We start from the raw sequence: 20422 nt of genomic DNA, 5'->3' as shown, positions 1-20422 counted from the left end.
AGTAGGAGCCCCCACCTGATGAACCACCCTGTGGTTCCTCCACCTCAGCTTTTTAGACAGATTCTCTCACCCAAATCCCCGCTGTGTTTGACTTATCGTCTTGGAGTATACTGACTGACCTAGACTTGCTGGCAAGATAGATTTGGGGATCCTCCTGTATCCACATCTCCAGCACCAGTTTCTCAAGTTGCTGGGGGTTCTGAAGTTGGGGTCTCAGGCTTGCAGGGTGAGTGATTTTCCAACTGAGTTGTAACAATCACTGCAGCCCTCTTTCCTAGTCCTTGTTTCCTGTTTCTCACTAGATTATAGGCAGGAAACAATGACCCTCAACAGTAGATTCTCCATAGCTCACATGCTTCTTGATCATGTCTGTAGTTGTGAGGTTATTTAGTCTATAGTTATTCAGTCTTCCAAATTAGAGCTTCATACAAATAATAGAACAGTAAATTATTGTTTCAAAGTATTTTTGCTTAATAAGTGTATTCTTTAAAAACACTGAATTTTCCAGCTGTATCTATCCATTCTGCCAATCCACTTATTCCCTGCACGTAACTTAGATATCTACTGTACAGCATACAAATCTACTAGCTCTCAAGACCCTCTCATTCTTAAGATATTACATTTCTCTCTCCAGTCAGCTTTACTGACGTTCTATAAATTTAAATATTGAAAACAATGAATGATGCTCAATTGAATCCCTAGTAATTTTTGTCTTTAAACTTTTTGAAAATCAAAGCAAGGGAGCTATGATACCATGGGTTATCTCCTTCTGGATAGATTTAATAAGTTTTGGTGCTAATTCATGGAGGTATAAGGCAAAGCCATTTGCTACCACCTGGTGTCTATATTAACATGGACATTCTGTCTATTGACTGAGGACTATGCTGTGTCCCTGTTGGCAGCAAATATAGAAACATTAATTCTGGGCAAAGAGAAATGAAAAAAAATTAAAGTATTGATGACTGAAATTTTAGATTTTTTGTTTGTTGTTATTGCTATTCTAAATAGTTTACATTTCATAGTCTTAAGAGCAGAAATTTACATAGATACATGTGACCTTTAGAAGTGTCATGGGCCTGTGGATTGTGTCATATTTCATTGGATGTCAGGCACAATGGACTGCGTGGTGACCTTTTATTTTGTATGGTAGCAAAGTAAAAAACATTGCCAATTATAGTCATAAAATATCATGAATTATAAGTGGCAGACATCAGCGATGCTAAAGTGTGAAATAAAGAGTAAGGTGGGTGCAGTGGAACTGCCTGCATTCCTACCTACTGGGAGGATTACCTACCAAGTTCAAGGCCAGCTTCGGGAATATAGTTTTAAAATATTGTAAAGATACTTGAGTAAAATCTTTCACATCTGCAGTAGGTATAATTCTGCTATTTCTCTTCATTGAAATATTGTGTTTGTTACCATTAGGAACAAATTGTAATTGTATCCAGCAACACTGAGCTGTCAGGTGCTGGAAGCATTTGTACATGCTCTTGAAGATGTGAGTTGAAGCGTCACAGCAGCACTGTGTAAGAGAGCTGCAGTGTTGAATCCCCATTCTACAGATGGAGAGATTGATTTGTGGAGCTCATAGGAGGTCTATGTTCTAACTAGTAACACTCGGTGATTAGAGTAGGATTCAAATCCAATCTGAGTTCAATCTACTGGGCATTCTTCTGTTATCCAGAGAGGTTGCTCTGAGGAAGGGTGAAGCTTGTGATGGAGCACTCGCCTTGAATGGGACAGCCATGCACTATATACCTAGCACAGAAAATGAACACCTGAGTAGAGAAATAAGTAAATAAGAAAATTTTAGTTTCTTTTTTTACATCAGAAGGAAATGCACATTGGTGTCTACTTGAGTGTACCTTTACATAATAATCTGTAATTTCCTAAAATGTCCTCTCAATTTGTAGGAGTCCACTGCACTACGTCTCTGCCCATAATCATCCTAATGTAGTAACATTGCTATCATCCAACGACTATACCGATATTAATATGAAGGATGATGAAGGCTGCACGCCCCTAATTAAGGTAGCTATCGTGAAACACTTTTGGTATAAAATGGATTAGAAATTATCCTTGTTTGGTTTTTGTTGCTGTGATGAAACACTGGCCAAAACCATCTCAGGAAAGGAAAGGTTTATTGGCTTACAATTCCAAATCACAGTCAGTCATGAAGGGAAACCAGGTCAGGAGTTCAATCAGGACCTGAGGCAGGAAATGAAGCAGAGGTCATGAGGGAATGATGCTTTCCCGTGGCTTTTTCCAAGGCTTGCTCAGATATATTATACTACTCAGGATAACCTTCCCAGTCATGCCACCACCCCTAGGAAGCTGTGCCCTTCCAGATCAACCTCAATCAAGAAAATACTATACACGCTTCCCAGAGTCCAGTCTGGTGGAGCCAGTTCTTCAAGTGACATTCTTTTTTTCCAGGTGTCTTCAACCTGTGTCAAGTTATCAAAACAAGCAAATGAACAGGCAACCTCCCCCACTACAAAAATGGCCAAACAGTGCTAGTGAAATCCTTTAATATCTAGGTGTGGTGGCACACCTCTGAAATTCTACCATTGGAAAACTTTGGTGGAGAGGTTATGAATTTAGGAAAGTCTGGGTACTTGAGAGGGATAATATGCATGATGTAAACAATTGGTCTGATCCAAGGGTAACTAGTCAATGGAATTGTTGGAATGCTTATTAAAGTTCTTGATTTCAGTGTCTCTTTCTTTATCCAATACCCACAGGCCGCCCAGCGGGACAATGTAGAATGCATCTCTATTCTCCTCATGCACGGGGCTGATCCCCACATTATAGATGCCAATGGCGATGCTGCCCTCCACCACGCCATTTGCAGAGGGAACTTAAGAGTTGTCAGCAAACTGCTGGAGTATAATGTAGATATTAAAGCCAAAACAGAGGTAAGAATCATTCAACTTCATTCACAATGTACTTCTAGCAATGACACTCAGATCACTTTCCACATTCTGAAGCTCAAGCAGTCTCACTGAATCTGTTCAGAGTAAAGCATTTTTTCCAAATCTGTTTTTCATAGTTTTGTAGGTAACTTAAAGGAACTCAGCACAGCACATTTTGTTTTAGACTTGGGCTTTACTTTAAAATTCAACAAGTAAAGGACTTGGGCCCACACATACTTCACATACACACAAACAATAGAAAAAATAATTTTAAGATAAATGTCTGTAGAAAAAACATAAATCTGTTGCAATTAAGAAGTTACTGATGTGAATTGTCCCTCAGAGATGAGGCTAGAGTGGGAAGGTCACAGGAACACAGGTAAATGTGAAAATTTGATCATTGAAGAAAACATGCTGAGAAGACATTTTCACTTAACTTTTTCAGATTTTATATGTACATAACAAAGGGGCCAAAATGGGACTCTGTCTTAGACAAGGAGCAATTCCATTGTAATTAATGACCTCAGCCTGAATCCAAGACGTTCCCCAGTCAAGTTTAGCCAATTGGGTAAACAGTTCCAAACCTGGCTTTATAAGGCCGGGAGACCAGAGTTGCAGGATCTGGCTGCTACTGACCACATGTGACAGAAAAATCCCACAATGGATGAAACTGTTACTAATTCTGTCCAATCAACATGCTCCCCATGTAACTGCTCCGTGACTGCCCAATTACTGAAAAGATATATAAAAGATTAAAAAGATAGAATTCCCCATGTCCATTTTAGAAGGGCCTGTATGTCTTTGTCCGTGGTCCTCATTATCACTTTATATGGGTGATGGACTGTTGCATGCTGGCTATTTCTGAAGAATAAGCACTCTTTGTGTTTACATACCATTTGAGCCTGAGGTCTTCCTCCAGCATCGTTTGGACCACTACAACAGGAAATGATGTTTGGTTTGGGAGAGAATTTTAAGGTTAGGGAAAGTAGTTTTAAAAAACAGGTTGAGAAACTGCTCCAGAGATGCCACTTGAGTTCACTCATTCAACAGAGGCATACCAAATCTATCTCCATGTTTTAGGATTGGGGCAATGGAGGCACATCTCCATGGAGCTAAGAAACTGGGAACCAGCAAGCGGTTGTGGGAAGTTCTGGAAATACTGGTGTTCACGGGCATTGTTAGACAGGGAAAGATGTTTCAAAGGAAAAGAAAGCCCTGTGTGTGAATCTGCAGCAAGGGCTGAAGGAAAATCTATCCTTTTGTGATTCATTTTGTTTTCAAAATCTGTGATACATTTTTCATTTGAGAAGCATGTCAATTTATAAAATGAAATTTTTCCTTTACAGTACGGATTGACACCCTATAAACTCGCTTTGTTTGAAAATCAACTTAAAATGGCGGAGTTTTTAATTGAGAACGGTGCAGACGCACCTTCGGAGCTTACACCAAATAGGTACCATTTCTTTTTTACAATCTTAGTGCTGTTCTTGAGGGTGTCATTGCTTAAGTAATGAACACTAAAATGGTAGAGGGAAAATGGCTTCAACTCATAAGCATATATTGAGAAAGACTAGCTCACAGGGAGTGTGAGCTGGAAAAGAGACTGTTCCAACATAAACAAAGGAACAGTGTGTACCAGGGCTCAGCTTCCCATTTAAAAACAAGTTATCATTTCTAATCTGATTTGATTGGCAATTTTCTACTTGTTAAGGCAACTTCACATTAATGTTGTTTACTTTGAAAAGTGTCAAGTTTATTATCAACACTGAAATGTATAATTTTATTATTTTTAGCCTGTTCCTTATATATTTTCTTCTTATATATGTTCAACTTAAATATTTTTTTTGAAATCATGTTGTCTCTTTGATCATTCACTTTGCTTTAAGTAAATTTGAATAAGCAAATAGTTTAGGGTATCCATCAATTAGATGATATTACCAGATGCTATTATTTTCCCCTGTCCTGTCTGAACTATCTTGACACTGTGTTAGTCAGATGTGAATCTGTACACCCAAACTCCTGAAACAGCTAATCTGGATAGGGACACTTGTCCAAAATGAGTACAAAGAACTAAGACTCCATTGAGAAAATGCCTCCATAAGATCTGGTTGTAAGGCATTTTCTTAATTAGTGATTGATGGATAAGGGCCCAACACATCATGGGAGGTGCTGTTCCAGGGCTCATGGCCCAGAGTTCTATAAGAAAGCAGAATGAGCAAGCCAGTAAGCAGCTCTATAAGAAAGCAGAATGAGCAAGCCAGTAAGCAGCTCTCTTCCATGGCCTCTGTAAGCTCCTGCCTCCAGCTTCCTTCCCTGTTTGAGTTCCTGCCTTATCTTCCTTTAATGATGGACTATGGTGCAGACATATAAGCCAAATGAATCCTTTGGTCCCCAAATTCATTTTGGTCATGGTGTTTTATCACAGAAATAGCAGCTCTAAAATGGACACTTGGTATTTAAGATGATTTCAGCATTAAAAATTAAATGATTACCTTTTTTGTTCATACATGCAAGTTTAAAGTCAGATGAATTAAAAAGTAAAGCCTGTGTGTTGTGTATGTTTTTACTGAAAATACACTTTGGACATACCATATATTCTAAACAGGTTTAGCATCCCTCATCTTCATGTACTTGTTTTTGTGTCAGAGGACATGCGTGCACTGATATTCCCAACCAAGACACAGTACAACACTGTGTGATGGCTTTGTCTTCCATCTTTTTTGAGGCATTTTTTTCTATTTTTATTTGGCACTTGGCCACTTGCTCCAGGTAAGCAGGCTGGGAAGCCTCTTTGGTATCTTACTACCTCCACTTCCTTTGTACTATAAAAGTGCTGGGATTATAGATACATTGCACAGTGTCTGACTTTTTGTTGAATTCCAGGTATTCAAATTCTGGGCTAATGTGACAATTATGTATACCCACTGAGCCATCTATCTGGCTGTAAAACACTCAATTTTTAAAAGAAGACTTTGGGTCTAAATTAAGAGGTGGCTGGAGAGGGAGGGGGAGAAGGGTGGGAGGAGGGGGAGAAGGGTGGGAGGAGGGGGAGGGAAATGGGAGGCTGGGAGGAGGTGGAAACTTGTTTTTTTTCTCCTTTTCTCAATAAAAAAAAATAAAAAATAAAAAAATGACAAAAAAACAAAAATAAATAAATTAAGAGGTGGCTATAAGTGTATTGCTATTAATTATGGAACTAAGGCTTCTGAGTGCAGAGCACTTTCAATTAAACCTCTAATCCAGTTAGTGGGCCTGTGTTTCCTTCTAAGAAGAACCATTTGAGGTCATTTATTCTTCCTTCAATACAAGATAGACAGAAATTTGTAAAGCTGGTACTTTTTTTTTTTTTTTTTTTTTTTTTTTTTTTTTAAAGTATTTATTTATTTTGTATACAATATTCTGTCTGTGTGTATGACTGCAGGCCAGAAGAGGGCACCAGATCTCATTCCAGATGGTTGTGAGCCACCATGTGGTTGCTGGGAATTGAACTCAGGACCTTTGGAAGAGCAGGCAATGCTCTTAACCTCTGAGCCATCTCTCCAGCTCCCAAGCTGGTACTTTTGAAGCAAATAAAGTGTGCCTGTGACTTTGACAGGGAATAGCACAGTTTTAGGAATTCATGACTAGGAGCATGTCTCAGGAATAAAGTACTTATCACATAAACCCAAGATTTCAGGGTTCAACTCCTCAGAACACCTAAAGGGCCTCATGTGCTGTGTGTGCATCTTAATCTCAGGGAACCTTGAGGGACATGGGAGATGGAGAGAGGAGACTGTCTGGAATGTTATACTTTAGATAGTCTTGCTTTTTATAGCTGTTAACAACAAGAAACTCTGCCTCAAAACTAAGTTAGAAGGCAAGGACTGCCAGTCAAGGATGTCCTCTGACCTAAAAAACATGCACTAGGATCAACAGACACAAATGCATACACAGATATGAACAGGAACGCATATCAAATATGAAGATGAAAAAGTAAGTTTAGGTTGTTGATCTAGTAAGACTGGGGGTCATTATCTGCTAAAAAGACATTGGAAATAGTGGTCAAGGTTGAAGGTTTTCTTAGTTTTCTGGAGATCACTTCAGCAGCGGTGCTATTTTGGACAAGGTTCACACCGCAGGTGAAAAGTCCCCATGACAAGTTCCAAGACTGTGATGACAGCCAAAGCAGAAACTAGGAAAATAAAGCTGCTGGTCCAGAGTATCCTGGCAATAGGCCCTGAAGTACAGCAGTCTTAGCTGTGACCTGGGAAGAATATAGCTGACAAAAGAGTGTTGCTTTCCTTGAGTTTGGAAGCTGGTCGTGAGTTACAAAGACTCAGGATTACATAAAAAGGCTTATGAACAAAGAAACAGCCAGGCGGTGGTTTCAGCATTCACACATGGAAGAACTGTTAAAACAATTTGAAGGTGCCACAACTGTCACAGCTTCTGAGAATGCAGGCAGAAGGATGCTTAGAAGCAAAAAAAAAAAAATACTTTTTCATATACTGACCATTGAGAGCATAGTACTCAACAAAATACCTCCAAAGAGTTCTGACAGATAGGACTGTGGGGCCTTAGGGACAAGCAGGCAGATGAGTGGAACAGGAACACTGACTCCATGAGCATATAAATACAAGGTTACTGGAGCATTCCAAGCAAATCTATGGAAAAAGCACTGCTATCATTCGTGTGTGTGTGCGAGAGAGTGTGTGTGTGTGTGTGTTTTAATCAAGAGCTAAATTTTCTCTGTTTCTTCTCTATGAGGGAAGGTGGGAAGGACAGCAGTCATTAATCATCACCAACTGTTGAAGAATTAGTTTAGAGTTATTAGGCTGGGCCTTGTTGCCCATGCCTTTAATCCCAGAACTTGGAAAACAGGAGGCACACAGATCTCTTTGATTTCAAAACCAACATGATGCATATAGTGGCTTTAAAGTCAGCTGGACTGCATAATGAAATCCTACTTCAAAAAATTATTTGTAAATATATAATGTAAGATATCTTAGGGACTCAAAAATAAAGAATTTAGAAAACATGCTAAGTATTTTTATATGAATAGTTAAATGATGATCACTTTTAAACATATGTCACAGTGGAGGAGCAACTGCAGTGGAATCAGAACAAGCAATGAAAACGTGTGCCAACTCCAACAAAGGTAAGAATGACTCCAACTGCTCCTACCTTCCCTAAAGAAAATAAGGAAGAGTGAAGATTTTAGATCCCCAAAAAGAAGCTAAGGAAATCCAGTATAAATGCAGTTCTGTGGTTTTCAAATATTCTGAAAAGTCAGAATTAATTAAGAAATTATTTCAAAGAACTTTTAACTGTGAAAATATATTGTCAAAACATTGCTTATTTTATATTAATGCTGTACTGCCTTTGAATAAAGGAGAAATCAACTTTACACACATGTGTCCTCCATAGTCACATTGCAGCAAATAGGATTATTAGAAATACATATTCTCCTGAGTTTTATGACAAAAGTCTTGTATTTTGTGCTGCATAACAGTACACAGGTAGGTGTCACTAGAATGTAATTATGTCACAAACCAACCTCAGTAATCAATAACTTTCATTAAATAATTTCCTACCTTATGATATAATTAAAATCTTCTGACCTCTTTAATGTCTGAGCAATTTCTCAATTCGGACAGTTTTGTCCTACTGTATAATTGTTTTCTTTAGAAATCTCCCATTTTAGGGTGAAAGCTTCGTTCCGTAATGAATGTATTGAGTTTATGAAGACATATCAATCCTGACATGTTTTCCTTTTCTTTTTCTTTTCTTTCTTTCCTTCTTTTCTTCCTTCCTTTCTTCTCTTCTTCTTTTTTGTTTTGTTTTGGTTTTCTGAAGAGCTAGACATTGAGCACAGGCTTTGGGAGCATTCTAGGCTAGCACCCTACCCATTATCCCTACTTTTCTCTTTAGTTTTTCTTATAAAACATGGTAAGGGTGAATATCATTTCCATGCTGCAAAGCGTGATTCAGGAATAAATATTGGAACAAAAAGCAGAGTGTAGAAAATGACATCATTCTGTATTTCAAATAATTATCTGCTTCTCCATTGAGTCTGAAGAGACTTTGTGGCAGTGGCAGGAATACCACGTAGTATTTACTTTCAGTAACTGTCACCACAGTGTCTTTTATACCTAAGTTGCCAGTGGCAACCACACTAAGTAGAGAATGCAAAACCCTCTTCCCTCAAGAGGTAAGATGAAGAGAGTCAATATTATTGTAATGGAGACAGCTTTGTGTCACTTTATTATGAAGTTTGCTGTTCATGGCATTTGTGGTGGTGAGACCTGACTGAGGCCTCCTGCATAATAAGCATAGGCTTTCCTACTGTGCCGCAATCCCAGTCCACTAGTTGGTGGCTCAAATGACCTTCCTGAGTCATGAGGAATGCTTAAAAGCACATTAAGTTTCTCTGACTTTAATCAAGACAAAAAAAATAAATGAAGGTTTCATTTCATTTTTGTTTTCTTATGTTTATTTTGGTTTTGTGAGACAGTGTTTTCCTGTGTGTTGACTTTGAGCCTAACCTGAAATTCATTCTGTAGACAAGGCTAGGCTTGAAATTACAGAGATCTGCATGTCTCTGGTACCAAGTGCTGGGATTAAAGGAATGTACCATCACTGCCCAACTCAAATCTTTATTTCTAAAAGCAAGCTACAAGTGTCTAGGGAAGGATTGAGTGAGTTTATTGTTTGCATATGTAAACATGTACAATGATCCTATATCAGAAGGAAGCCCATGGAATTTGCTGCTGCAGTCTCACAGCTTCTTCTCTGCTGCTCTCTCACCTGGGGTAGAGCTCGGGGTTATTACTACCAAGGGAGGGATCTTTCCAATAATTCTTTTCAGGGGAGATGATGCCTGCTTTCTTGAGCATCCTTTAAGCTGCATATAAGGCTGGGAACACAGATATAACTAAGGAACTTCTTCCCTCAACAGGGATGAGGAGAGGAATCCTGTTGAACTCCCTTGAGCTGTTAGGTAAAAGTCTTTGCCCCTCTTCTCTTTCTTTCTGTTAGGTTATACCCTGATACAAAAGACAAAATGTAGTCCCAGTGGTAGCATTTTGTACCATAAAATGAACAATTTTAACTAAAAAGCTGAACAAGATTCTTTGTTTCCCTGAAGAACAAAAATGTGTATAGGCTCATGGATTTTTTTTTCCATTTTGAATCTGTTGTTTTGTTTGTGAGACACCATCTCATTGTTAGGTAGTTCTGGCTGTCTTGGGAATCACAGGGATCCACCTGCCTTTGCCATCCATGTGCTGGGATTAAAGTTGTGTGCCACCATTTAGACTCTAGAATTTTTCTCAAGCGTCATTATCCCAAAGTCAAACAAGAACCACAGAAGCTATTTTGTGACACAGTCAATTGATGCTTATACTGGTAAGGATGCTACTCTCCATCTGTCTGAGAGATAATAAAGGGTCATCTCAATTGTTTATGGGTGGGTGTTTACCTTTAGGTATTATGCTTGTTAAATTTAAGTCTTCTTTGATTTGAAATATTAAAAAAATGAATGAATTTCCCATGAGGAAATTTCTTACAAAGGAGTATTTACTCTAGAATAATCTAGATTCATCTCAAAAAAAATTATACTATTTGCCTAATAATTTTATATGTTATATTTCTCTAGCATTGTAATGAATTAATTTTGATTTTTTTAGAAAAAAATTTCAGCACTGACATAAAGCCTTCTTGCAGGTAAGGTCTAACAATATATAAAGACTAAGGAAATTCAAAGATAACAAGCTAATTATTGGTTGTATTCTCAGATAGATACCAATTTATACACTCAATTTTTGTGTTGTCTTACAACCCCACAGGTTTTTTGATGTATTTTTAGACTGAAAATTTATTGTTTTTAGATCATGGGCATGAGGTTTTTACTCAACCATCACTTCCCCTGTACCAATTCGGTGTTTTGGAAAATGAGCTTCATAATGTTTACCACACACACTATGTCCATCTGATACTCCTTGCCTTTTCAAAACTTCCTGAAATCAGCTAGTGAACTAGATCTTCATCGCATTTGTCATTCTGAGAGCTGACAGGATTTGGGATCATTCTGCATTATCACACAGTATTACAGAAAGCCAACAAATTACTTTGTTCCTTTGACACCATCTCCACATGCCGAGGCCCTTTTGTTCTGCGTAGGACCCTTTTATAGATGGTGGAAGATCCCATGCCTTCCTCCTACCACAGTGCTCCATCCATCACTTTTCCATTCCTTTGAGCTGTTTTCTACAGTAATGAAGTCTCTGGATCTCAGTAGATTATCTGGATGTAGAGAGCCAAACTGTGGCATGTTTACTCTTTATGTGTCTATAAAAGGGGCTTTGTCTTCCCCATCAGTAGGACATGAACATAGAGTAAAAGGCCCCTTCTGTCAGTGATCTGCTATCTCAGACACTGATTTGGCAGAAAATTAAAGGTGGTATGTCAAGCTAGTTCTGTGCTCATCTTAATTGATTACTTCCATAATAGAGGACAATTGTGTTATCATTTGTGGGAACATGTATCATAAAGCATTCGATACACATTAGTAAATTGCTTATTACTAATTATTTATTAATAAATTACTCCAAGTTAAAAGGTCCAAAGTGCAGATTCATAAATTAAAGTAGCTACAACTGTTCAAAGACACACCTTGTAAAAACCATGTTCTCTTCTACTAGGAATTCTAAACTGTCTCAAGCTAATAACCTGAAATTATCCACTGAGTTTTATTGTTGTTTGTTCATATTTTTATCTCATTAAGTGAATAGCAATGCTCATTTGGCATAGGAACAGGCCGATTGTGGTTTCAAGATTCACTCATGAATGGACTACTAAGGGACAGCCTGAGCATAGCCTAGGCCATGGTATCTTGTCAGAGTGTTAGCAGAAGCAGGAATCTATTCTATGGTCCACAAACAAACCTTGTGAGATAGCATCACAAGCATTGAGAGCTCACAAAGTAACCTGAGAGAGAGGGGTTCTGTGATGCTCTAGGAGCAGATGATGACATGACAAGTGGAATCGGGGTACTAATTACATTGAGCACAAGAGTGACCATCAGTTACTACAATTTTAAAAAATGTGCTGGAAAGAAACTACTGTCTTTGGTGTTCTCTCTCTCTCTCTCTCTCTCTCTCTTTCTCTCTCTATCTCTTTCTGTCTTTCTCTCTTTCTCTCCCTCGTGTGTTTCTATGCTTTCGGTGGACTAATTTCTGTGGACTAAATCTTTCCTTTCTTTTACATGGGAAAAGTTTTAAAGAAGTGTCACCAAACCTAATCAACTGATTGAAGGACAAGTTAATGCTTGACTGTAAATCTCTAATGTATGTTAGGAAATCAGACAGCAAATAATCAAAGCATTTGGTAAATGTTCTTGTATGAATATTAAAATATTACATTTTAAAATATGCAACAGCGGCATACGACCACCTGGAGAGCTGAAACCAATACTTAAGAAGTCTCTTCAGATCAGTGGAGGTAAGAGTAATCATGAATACTTTGCTGCTACTTCCCTAGTTTCAATAGCAACTTAATTCATTCAAAAAAGGAACAAAGTAAATAAGATATAAACGTAATTTCATTTTTTAGAATTTGCTTCCTAATGTTCTTCACATTCAAAATTATTTCAGAAATGATTTTCTGAGAAATTTCAGTATCAAACTATATTATCTGAATCATGTTTATTTATTTAACATGAGCCTCTGATGCACACAGTATCTTTGTATAAATATAAGGACCTCTAACTAGTCCACAGTATGTGTCCTCCAGAATTATGTGACAGCAATTTTGCTTGTTATAAAATGAATTTTTCTTTCATTTTTCTGATAAATATATTACATTTATGCTACATATATATTAGTGTCAATGAAAGGTGATCATGTAAAAAACAGAAATACAGTATTCAATTACTTTCATTAAGGATTTTGAGAACTAAATTAACTACATTTTTATGGGTTTTGTTCCTTTCTATAAGTTCTCTACTTAGACATATTAGAAAATTCACATATGGTTTTATGTTTATCTTTAATTATCTGCTATTTAATCTATTTCTTGGCCTACAAAATAATAGGCTTGGTCAACTTTTTAAAAAATGGACTTTGAGTCCTGTAGGCAGTGCTGAGGATTGAACATTGCCATTCTTTTTTTTTTTTTTAATTTATTTATTTATTAAGGATTTCTGCCTCGTCCCCACCACCGCTTCCCATTTCCCTCCCCCTCCCCCCGATCAAGTCCCCCCCCCCTCATCTGCTCGAAGAGCAATCAGGGTTCCCTGACCTGTGGGAAGCCCAAGGACTGCCCACCTCTATCCAGGTCTCGTAAGGTGAGCATTCAAACTGCCTAGGCTCCCACAAAGCCAGTACGTGCAGTAGGATCAAAAACCCACTGCAATTGTTCTTGAATTCTCAGTATTCCTCATTGTCCGCTATGTTCAGCTAGTCCGGATTTATCCCATGCTTTTTCAGACCTAGGCCAGCTGGCCTTGGTGAGATCCCAATAGAACATCCCCATTGTCTTAGTGTGTGGGTGCACCCCTTGTGGTCCTGAGTTCCTTGCTCGTGCTCCGTCTCCTTCTGCTCCTGATTTGGACCTTGAGATTTCTGTCCGGTGCTCCCGTGTGGGTCTCTGTCTCTGTCTCCTTTCATCGCCTGATGAAGGTTAATATTCCTGAGGATGCCTATGTGTTTGTCTTTGGATTCGCCTTATTTAGCTTCTCTAGGAACATGAATTATAAGCTCAATGTCCTTTATTTATGGCTAGAAACCAATATATACATATTAGAGTATTACTCAGCAGTAAAAAACAAGGACTTCTTGAATTTTGCATACAAATGGATGGAAATAGAAAACACTATCCTGAGTGAGGTAAGCCAGACCCAAAAAGAGGAACATGGGATGTACTCACTCATATTTGGTTTCTAGCCATAAATAAAGAACATTGCCATTCTAAGCATTCGAGACTAGCGCTCGCCCTAATGGCTATACCGCCAGCACCTTCTCCTTTGGTTTTATTAGTGTAGGATATGGTGATACTTGGTTTATATGCTGATAGACATAATTTCCAGAACAATTTACCACAGTAGGAGGAAGGCTGAGAAAAGAGCATCATTCTGCAGGGGACAGCACTGACTGGTCCACTGAGTCTGGATAAGATTCTAAGAGTGGGAGGAACACTACAGAGTTTGGGCTCTCCGCTGTCACCACAGTGTCTTTCACACCTACCTTGCCTATTGAGAGCACAGCATCAAGTGAATAGGAGTACGTGGAGTGTAGAGGGTCTGAAAGACTTTATTGAAAAGAGTCAGCATTATTGTAATGTGGGTGACTGTCCTTTACATTATTTCCACACTAAATTTCCTTTGTTGTGATGATGGTTGATGGAGGTCTCTCACATGCTAAGCCTCATTGGCAGTCCATTTGTTGGTGGGACAAATGCTTTGCCTCAGCCATAGGCAATGTCAAGGAGGTTATACTGGAGTTTCCATACTGTGAGTGAAATAAGCAAAAATTTGCTTTATTCCTTTGTAGAGGGCAGGCTGTTAGCATACAGTGAAAGCTGCTCACTTGAAGCTGTGTATGTGTAGACACAAACGTTTCCTGTGAGGTACTACTCCCATGGAATTGCTGCTTTATCCCCATGTCTCTTCCATGCTTCTTGCCCTGGAGATACAGTTCAGGGTGCATAACTACTGCAGGGGGCTTTCCCATAGCTCTTACCATGGGAGGTGATAGCAGCTAGTGCTGAGGTTCTTTGCACTGCCCGTTAGCGAGGGACCAGAAGCTAGAACTGAGGGGCTTCTGCAGCTTCCTCAGAAGCACTTGGGGAGAGTACACACAATTCCCCCTCTCTCTCTCTCTCTGTAGCTTTGCCACCCTGGCATCTGGAAATTCTTTGCCCTTGGTCTACCTGTGTTTCTTAACTTTTGCTATGCTGCAAAGAGCGGTCCTCATAGACTTAGCTTCCCTGTGTCTGGAATTTTCATCTTCAACGAAATAAGTTCAACTTAATCTTTAGAGAGGCTCTTTTCACTTCCATGCAAGATGAGTACGCTCACTTGCTCCTAACACCACTAGTCCAGAGACAAATCCAGCAGCAGCAACACTGTGCTACCAATTAACACTTCAGCTTGTGATATTGATTCTGGTTAAGATGTCAGTTTCTCTGTTTGATAATGCTCATGATCATAGGTATTTTGTATACCAATTTATTATTAGTATCGACTTTTGATAAAATTGTCTCTGTATTTTAAACATACAAAGAAGTGTAAATTAAGAGTTATCCTTGTTTTTATTGTCCATAAATCAGTATTCACCTTGAAGGCTACACAGATTCAAAGTATATGTAGTAACGAAGCATTGGCCTTGGCATTCAATGCTCTTTTTTCTACAGTTGCTTATAACATATTTTGCCTTTCTACTCTGTAGATAATGGAAGAAATCAAGACCAAATCCCACTCAGGTAAGAATGTCTGGATTTTAAATACAGTATGTAGAGAATATAAAGTTCAGAAGCTGGCACCAAGTTTTCCTCTGTGTAAGACAATTTTAGCTTCTTGATTATTCGCTAATGAAAGCTGAATTATGCCTCAGATACAGCGTGCAATGCTGTTAGGACTCCCAGTCTGTGGTGGTGATTCAGCAGATAAAATGCTGGCTGTGCATATGGGAGAATGGGAGATGGATGCCCAGGGTCCACATGAGGCCTGTTGGTCTTGTGCGCTTCTAAAATCCTGGTGAGCTTTGGTGAGATTGCAGGTGGAGACAGAGCATACTCTCACATTTTCTGGATGTCTTGCCTGGATTGCTAGCCTGGGGCTTGCATTCATGAATGAGATTCAGCCATATAACTAAGGCTGAGGGTGAGGGTTGACACCCATGTCTGTACTCCAATCACCACACCTATACACTGGCACATATTTAACTGCAATCATACATTCTTACAAATACACTGCACATAACATGCAGTTACATATATGTAAAAATATTAGTTTTCAGGCTGTTAATCCTGTTTACTAGTATGTTTGGGACAAGGTGTCTGCTGGGAAGAGTATGGGCAAAACTCTCCCAGACTTTGCTGAGAAAATCACCTCAGAATGGCCTTATAGAAATGCTTCTGTTCAGCAGGTTTATTTCCCTCTTAATGAGTTCCACCTCTGTGGTGAATCCCTAGGTAGGTGGAAGTTACAAAAAGAAAGTGTTTGTTCCAGAGTTTGTCAATCAGAAACCCTGAAATTAGGAACTTTTAGCTGTAGATCCGATGAATCAAAGCTGAGGGGAGAGTGTTGCTCCCTAGTGTCCTATAAAATGACTCAGAAATACCCTTAAGTATAAAGAGTTTCAACATATGCATGTGGACACACTATCAAATCTTCAAGGCACCAAAATATGATGACTTCTGAGATTGATGGCAACTTAATGCTTAGACATAGAGTACATTTCATGTTTTCCCAAAGCAACTCTTTGAAGAGAGTGCTATGAAATGAAATGCCTAATTTTTTTTTTTTTTTTACAAAAAACAGGCCATGGTACTTTAGGTTTAGGGGAACAAATGAAATAGGAGCATTAAGTGCTCAAAACAATCAGTTACTGCAAGCATCATAACAAGTATGTGCAAAACTCGCCATTTCCCCTTCTTATGTGATTGGATGTGTGTGTGTGTGTGTGTGTGTGTGTGTGTGTGTGTGTGTGTGTTGCATGTGTGCATGTGTCTGTGCCTGTTGCATGCTTTGCATATTTTTTTGTGCAGACATGAGGGAAAGAGGAGGATATTGGTGTCTTGCATCATTCTCTAACTTATCCACTTGACATAAGATCTCTGACTGACGCTGGAGCTGGTCTGGCAGCCAACAAGCCCAATTGGTAGCCTGTTCCACCCACAGTACTGGGGTACATGTGCATGTGTCCATGCCCAGTTTTTTATGTGGATGCTGAGGATTCAAACTCAGGTTGATCTGTGTTGGCAGCAAACATTCTTATTGACTGAGCCATCTCCCAAACCACTGGCTTTTTAAATTTTCATTTTTAAATAAAACTATGAGTGAGTCTTCACTGAATGTTACATAGATTGAGACAAGTTGAAACTGCCAAAGTAAAAACTTTTTAAAACGGGGGTCAATGTTGAATTACATAAATGCAAAAATGTCACTTAGTGCACAGATAACAAATCTTTCAAGAGAGATGCTCTAAGGACCAAACTCACCCCTCACTGCATGTTTTTACTCTAAAGGCTCTCTGAAAACCCTCATGTTACAACAGAGGACACGGCCACCACCTCGGCTATTAAGGTAAAATTCCCCTTTGTGAAATTTGTTTCCTTATGAATTTTGTTAAAATGCAGCAGTACTCTACCTATCACAGTTTTATATGGAAATTTGGTCAGAGAAAAGTGTTTGGTATCAGTGAACCATCCTTTCTATAAATTCCAGTGAGCAGTAAGTCCTTGCAGATAGCGGTGGCCCAATAGGAGAATGAACTGGAAACACAGGGAGGGGAAGATTGAGTGCAGTTCTCATATATTAGAAGATGCCTGGTGCTTGATCAAGGATGGTTTGCAGAAATAGATACACATTAGACTTATTTTAAAAACAACTGTGGTGATACATCTGAATACATTTTAGAGGGTCCGGTTATTGTAGTGGTTCAGGCATCACCCAGGTGCCTTTTCTCTCAGCATAATTGCAGGTAGGTTTTCTCTTCCCTTGGATATTCCTATTTCAGGATCACAGATAAAAGCATCTCCTATGTTTGTCTCTTTTCTTCTGTGTTTACATCAGCAAGAAATTTTGCAAATTTAGCTATTTGTAATCTGTTCAACCAAGTTTTCATTATGAAGAGATTACAGTCTGTTTTCTGTTTGATTCCACTAGGAGGATATTGACAACTTTTCCTCCAGGTACACGGTAAGTATTTTTCCCCAATTAGCCAGCAATTGTAGATGTGAAGATTCAATACCATATAGTAACACTTTGTTTTCTGGATATTTGCTCTGTATTTGACAATAATATATACTCTGATTCTTTGTATCATGTTCACCTATTTAAAATATCTTAGGGTTATACTTAGCATTTATGTGTTCATAGTAATGTGATCTCATCACTGTGAGCTGCTGGAGGTTAGGAATCCTGTTTGTAACCTGGAACCTTAGAGTAAGTGTTGTGTGAATCAGAAGTTGAATATTAATGACTTTTGAATGGGACTCAGCAGAAAAATGGGTTTCTATAAAGCAGTTTCACAGATCCTATGATATGGAGGACACTAGTAAGTGAGAGTATATTTATAAGTTGAAAATAATATACATTTTGCCTCCCAAACATAGAAGAGAAACACTGATGAAGGGGGGCTATTAAAAGTAATAATCATCTCAAATAAGATTCAGAAAGTTTAAAATATAGTGAGTTAAGTTTAGTCTCAATCACAGGGAAAGGCCAAATTTCAAATTCATGATTTTCTCAATCTAGCTAGTAAGGAATAAAGTAGTTTTGATATTGTGTACCCCAAATCAAGAGTTCATTTCCTAAGCAAACTAGGAAAATTGATCCTCTGTCTTTTCATTGCAGATCATAGAGAAACAAATTTTGTATTCCAAGAAGATCGCTGCAACAAAGAAGCAGGACCAAGCAGGTCTTAGCAAATCAAAATCAATGATAGACCTAAGTACTCTCGGAGAGGCACTGCCTGAGTTCTCTAAAAAGAAATCACGCTTGATGGTAATTCCTATTAATTTGAAAAGTAACATATTTGCCTGTGAGGAGAATGTTGACTTTGTGTTTCTAAGTCTGTATAGTTGCAAATCATGTCAGAGAAGACAAAGCCTTGAACATATCTTCCACCTCCATCATACTCTCATTCCTATGAATACCCATGCTAGCCTGTCCCCTTCTAAGACAGTAGTTCTCAATATTCCTTTTGCTGTGAACCTTCAACACAATTTCTCATGTGGTGATCCTAACCATAAAATGATTTTTGCTGCTCCTTCATAACTGTAATTTTGCTAATGTGATGAATCATAATGCTGATATCTGTGTTTCCACATGGCCTTAGATGATCTCTGTAAAAAGGTCCTATGATCCCCAAATGGGTTCACAGCTTGAGAATCCCTGTTCTAAGGTGTAAGTGATAGCAAATTAGACTATGGAAACAAAAATCAGAAAGTGAGTAACTTTTATCACAGTTGTGGAGGACTCATGAAATACAGAGAATAAAAAATAAAGACTCCTGGAGTCGTTACTGTCAACGTGAGTGCGCATAACATACATACAATGTTTTAAACTGATTTATTTTATGTGTATAAATATTTTGCATGCATTCTCTCCATTCACCTTGTGTGTGTGCTGCCCACAGACACCCAAGACAGCATTCGAACTCCTGGAATTGGTGTTCCAGATGGTTGTCAGCATATGTGTAGGTGCTCGAATCTAGTCCAGGTCTCTGCAAGAGGAAGAAGTGTCATAAACTACTGAGCCATCTTTCCAGTCCCCAGAATGAATCTGTTTGGTAAACAAATAGAGTATATCATCAGTGGAAATGAGTAGTCAGTCTCAGGATGTTTACCAAACTGCTAGCACTAGGCCACTTTGACACATTGAAATCCAGAGAACACAGAGGCAGCACAAAGAGCAATAGGAGGCTGGGCATGTTGGTGCACACCTTTAATCCCTGTACTCACGAAGCAGAGGCTGACTGTTCTCTGTCAGTTCAAGGACACACTGGTCTCTATTTATTTGAAGGATGGGGGGAGGCAAGGAACATGTGCACCAAGCAGAAGTGTGGAGGTCAAAGGATAATGTATATAGGAGTAAGTTTTCTCATTTCAGGCTCAGGTATCAAATTCAAGTTGTCAGTCATGCTGACAAGTGCCTTCATCCATTTAGCCATCACACTGGCTCTCTGATTTACACTTGGACTGAAATTTTGTAGCACTCACACACACCACCACCACCACCAGCCGCACCACCACCACCAAACAAGAGAAAAAGAGTGACACAGAGAGAGAAGGGCTATCATGTGTTTGAATACTTTGTTACAATTTAGGAGATTGGTTAACCTTTGGGATGGGATTTGGATGGGATTTGGTCTGGTTAGCAGAAGGTTGTCTGTGGTGGGTCTTAATGGTTATCACTACTTCTGGAATCAGTTCTGAGTTGTCTCCTTCCCTGTCTACCAGCATGTGAGAAGCAATAGACTATTGCCACAGACAAAGCTTCCCTGTTGGCTTTACCTACTTCAACTGCTGCAGGGAAAGTCAGTCAGTTAGAGCAGGGAAGGCAAACAGTAGTTCCCTGTAGCCATGAGCCTTTCTCCCTTGCTTAAATAATCTCTGTCAGATATTTTGTCACAGCAACTATAAAAGTAATAGCCTTTTTTGTTTTTTATTTATTTATTTTACTTTTTCTTTTATTCTTTAAGACATTTTTTTTATTTTACATACCAATCCCAATTCCCTCTCCCTCCCTTCTGCCTGCTCTCCCAACTCCCCACCACCCCACTCCACACTACCCCACTCCCCAT

General features: G+C 38.8%; 1 protein-coding gene across 3 annotated transcripts in view; it reads left to right on the top strand.

The window, feature by feature from the left end:
- Window positions 1–20422, top strand: part of LOC121435039 (ankyrin repeat domain-containing protein 26-like) — a 114370-nt gene that overhangs the window by 86597 nt on the left and 7351 nt on the right. For 2 of the 3 annotated variants that reach the window (XM_041634093.1, XM_041634092.1), the window contains exons 3-12: window positions 1914–2031; window positions 2745–2918; window positions 4262–4368; window positions 7991–8052; window positions 10583–10619; window positions 12334–12395; window positions 15341–15374; window positions 17142–17199; window positions 17782–17814; window positions 18472–18621. In XM_041634093.1, the coding sequence (XP_041490027.1) occupies window positions 1914–2031; window positions 2745–2918; window positions 4262–4368; window positions 7991–8052; window positions 10583–10619; window positions 12334–12395; window positions 15341–15374; window positions 17142–17199; window positions 17782–17814; window positions 18472–18621 (835 nt within the window). The remainder of the gene's footprint in view (window positions 1–1913; window positions 2032–2744; window positions 2919–4261; window positions 4369–7990; window positions 8053–10582; window positions 10620–12333; window positions 12396–15340; window positions 15375–17141; window positions 17200–17781; window positions 17815–18471; window positions 18622–20422) is intronic. The other variant, XM_041634094.1, reaches the window with a different exon arrangement.

Source organism: Microtus oregoni, unplaced genomic scaffold (assembly GCF_018167655.1).
Source record: "Microtus oregoni isolate MIOR12 unplaced genomic scaffold, Mior012 000045F_ref0000178, whole genome shotgun sequence".
Taxonomy (NCBI): Eukaryota; Metazoa; Chordata; class Mammalia; order Rodentia; family Cricetidae; genus Microtus; species Microtus oregoni.
Note: the sequence above shows the minus strand (reverse complement) of the source record. Positions and strands in the feature narration are given on the sequence as shown.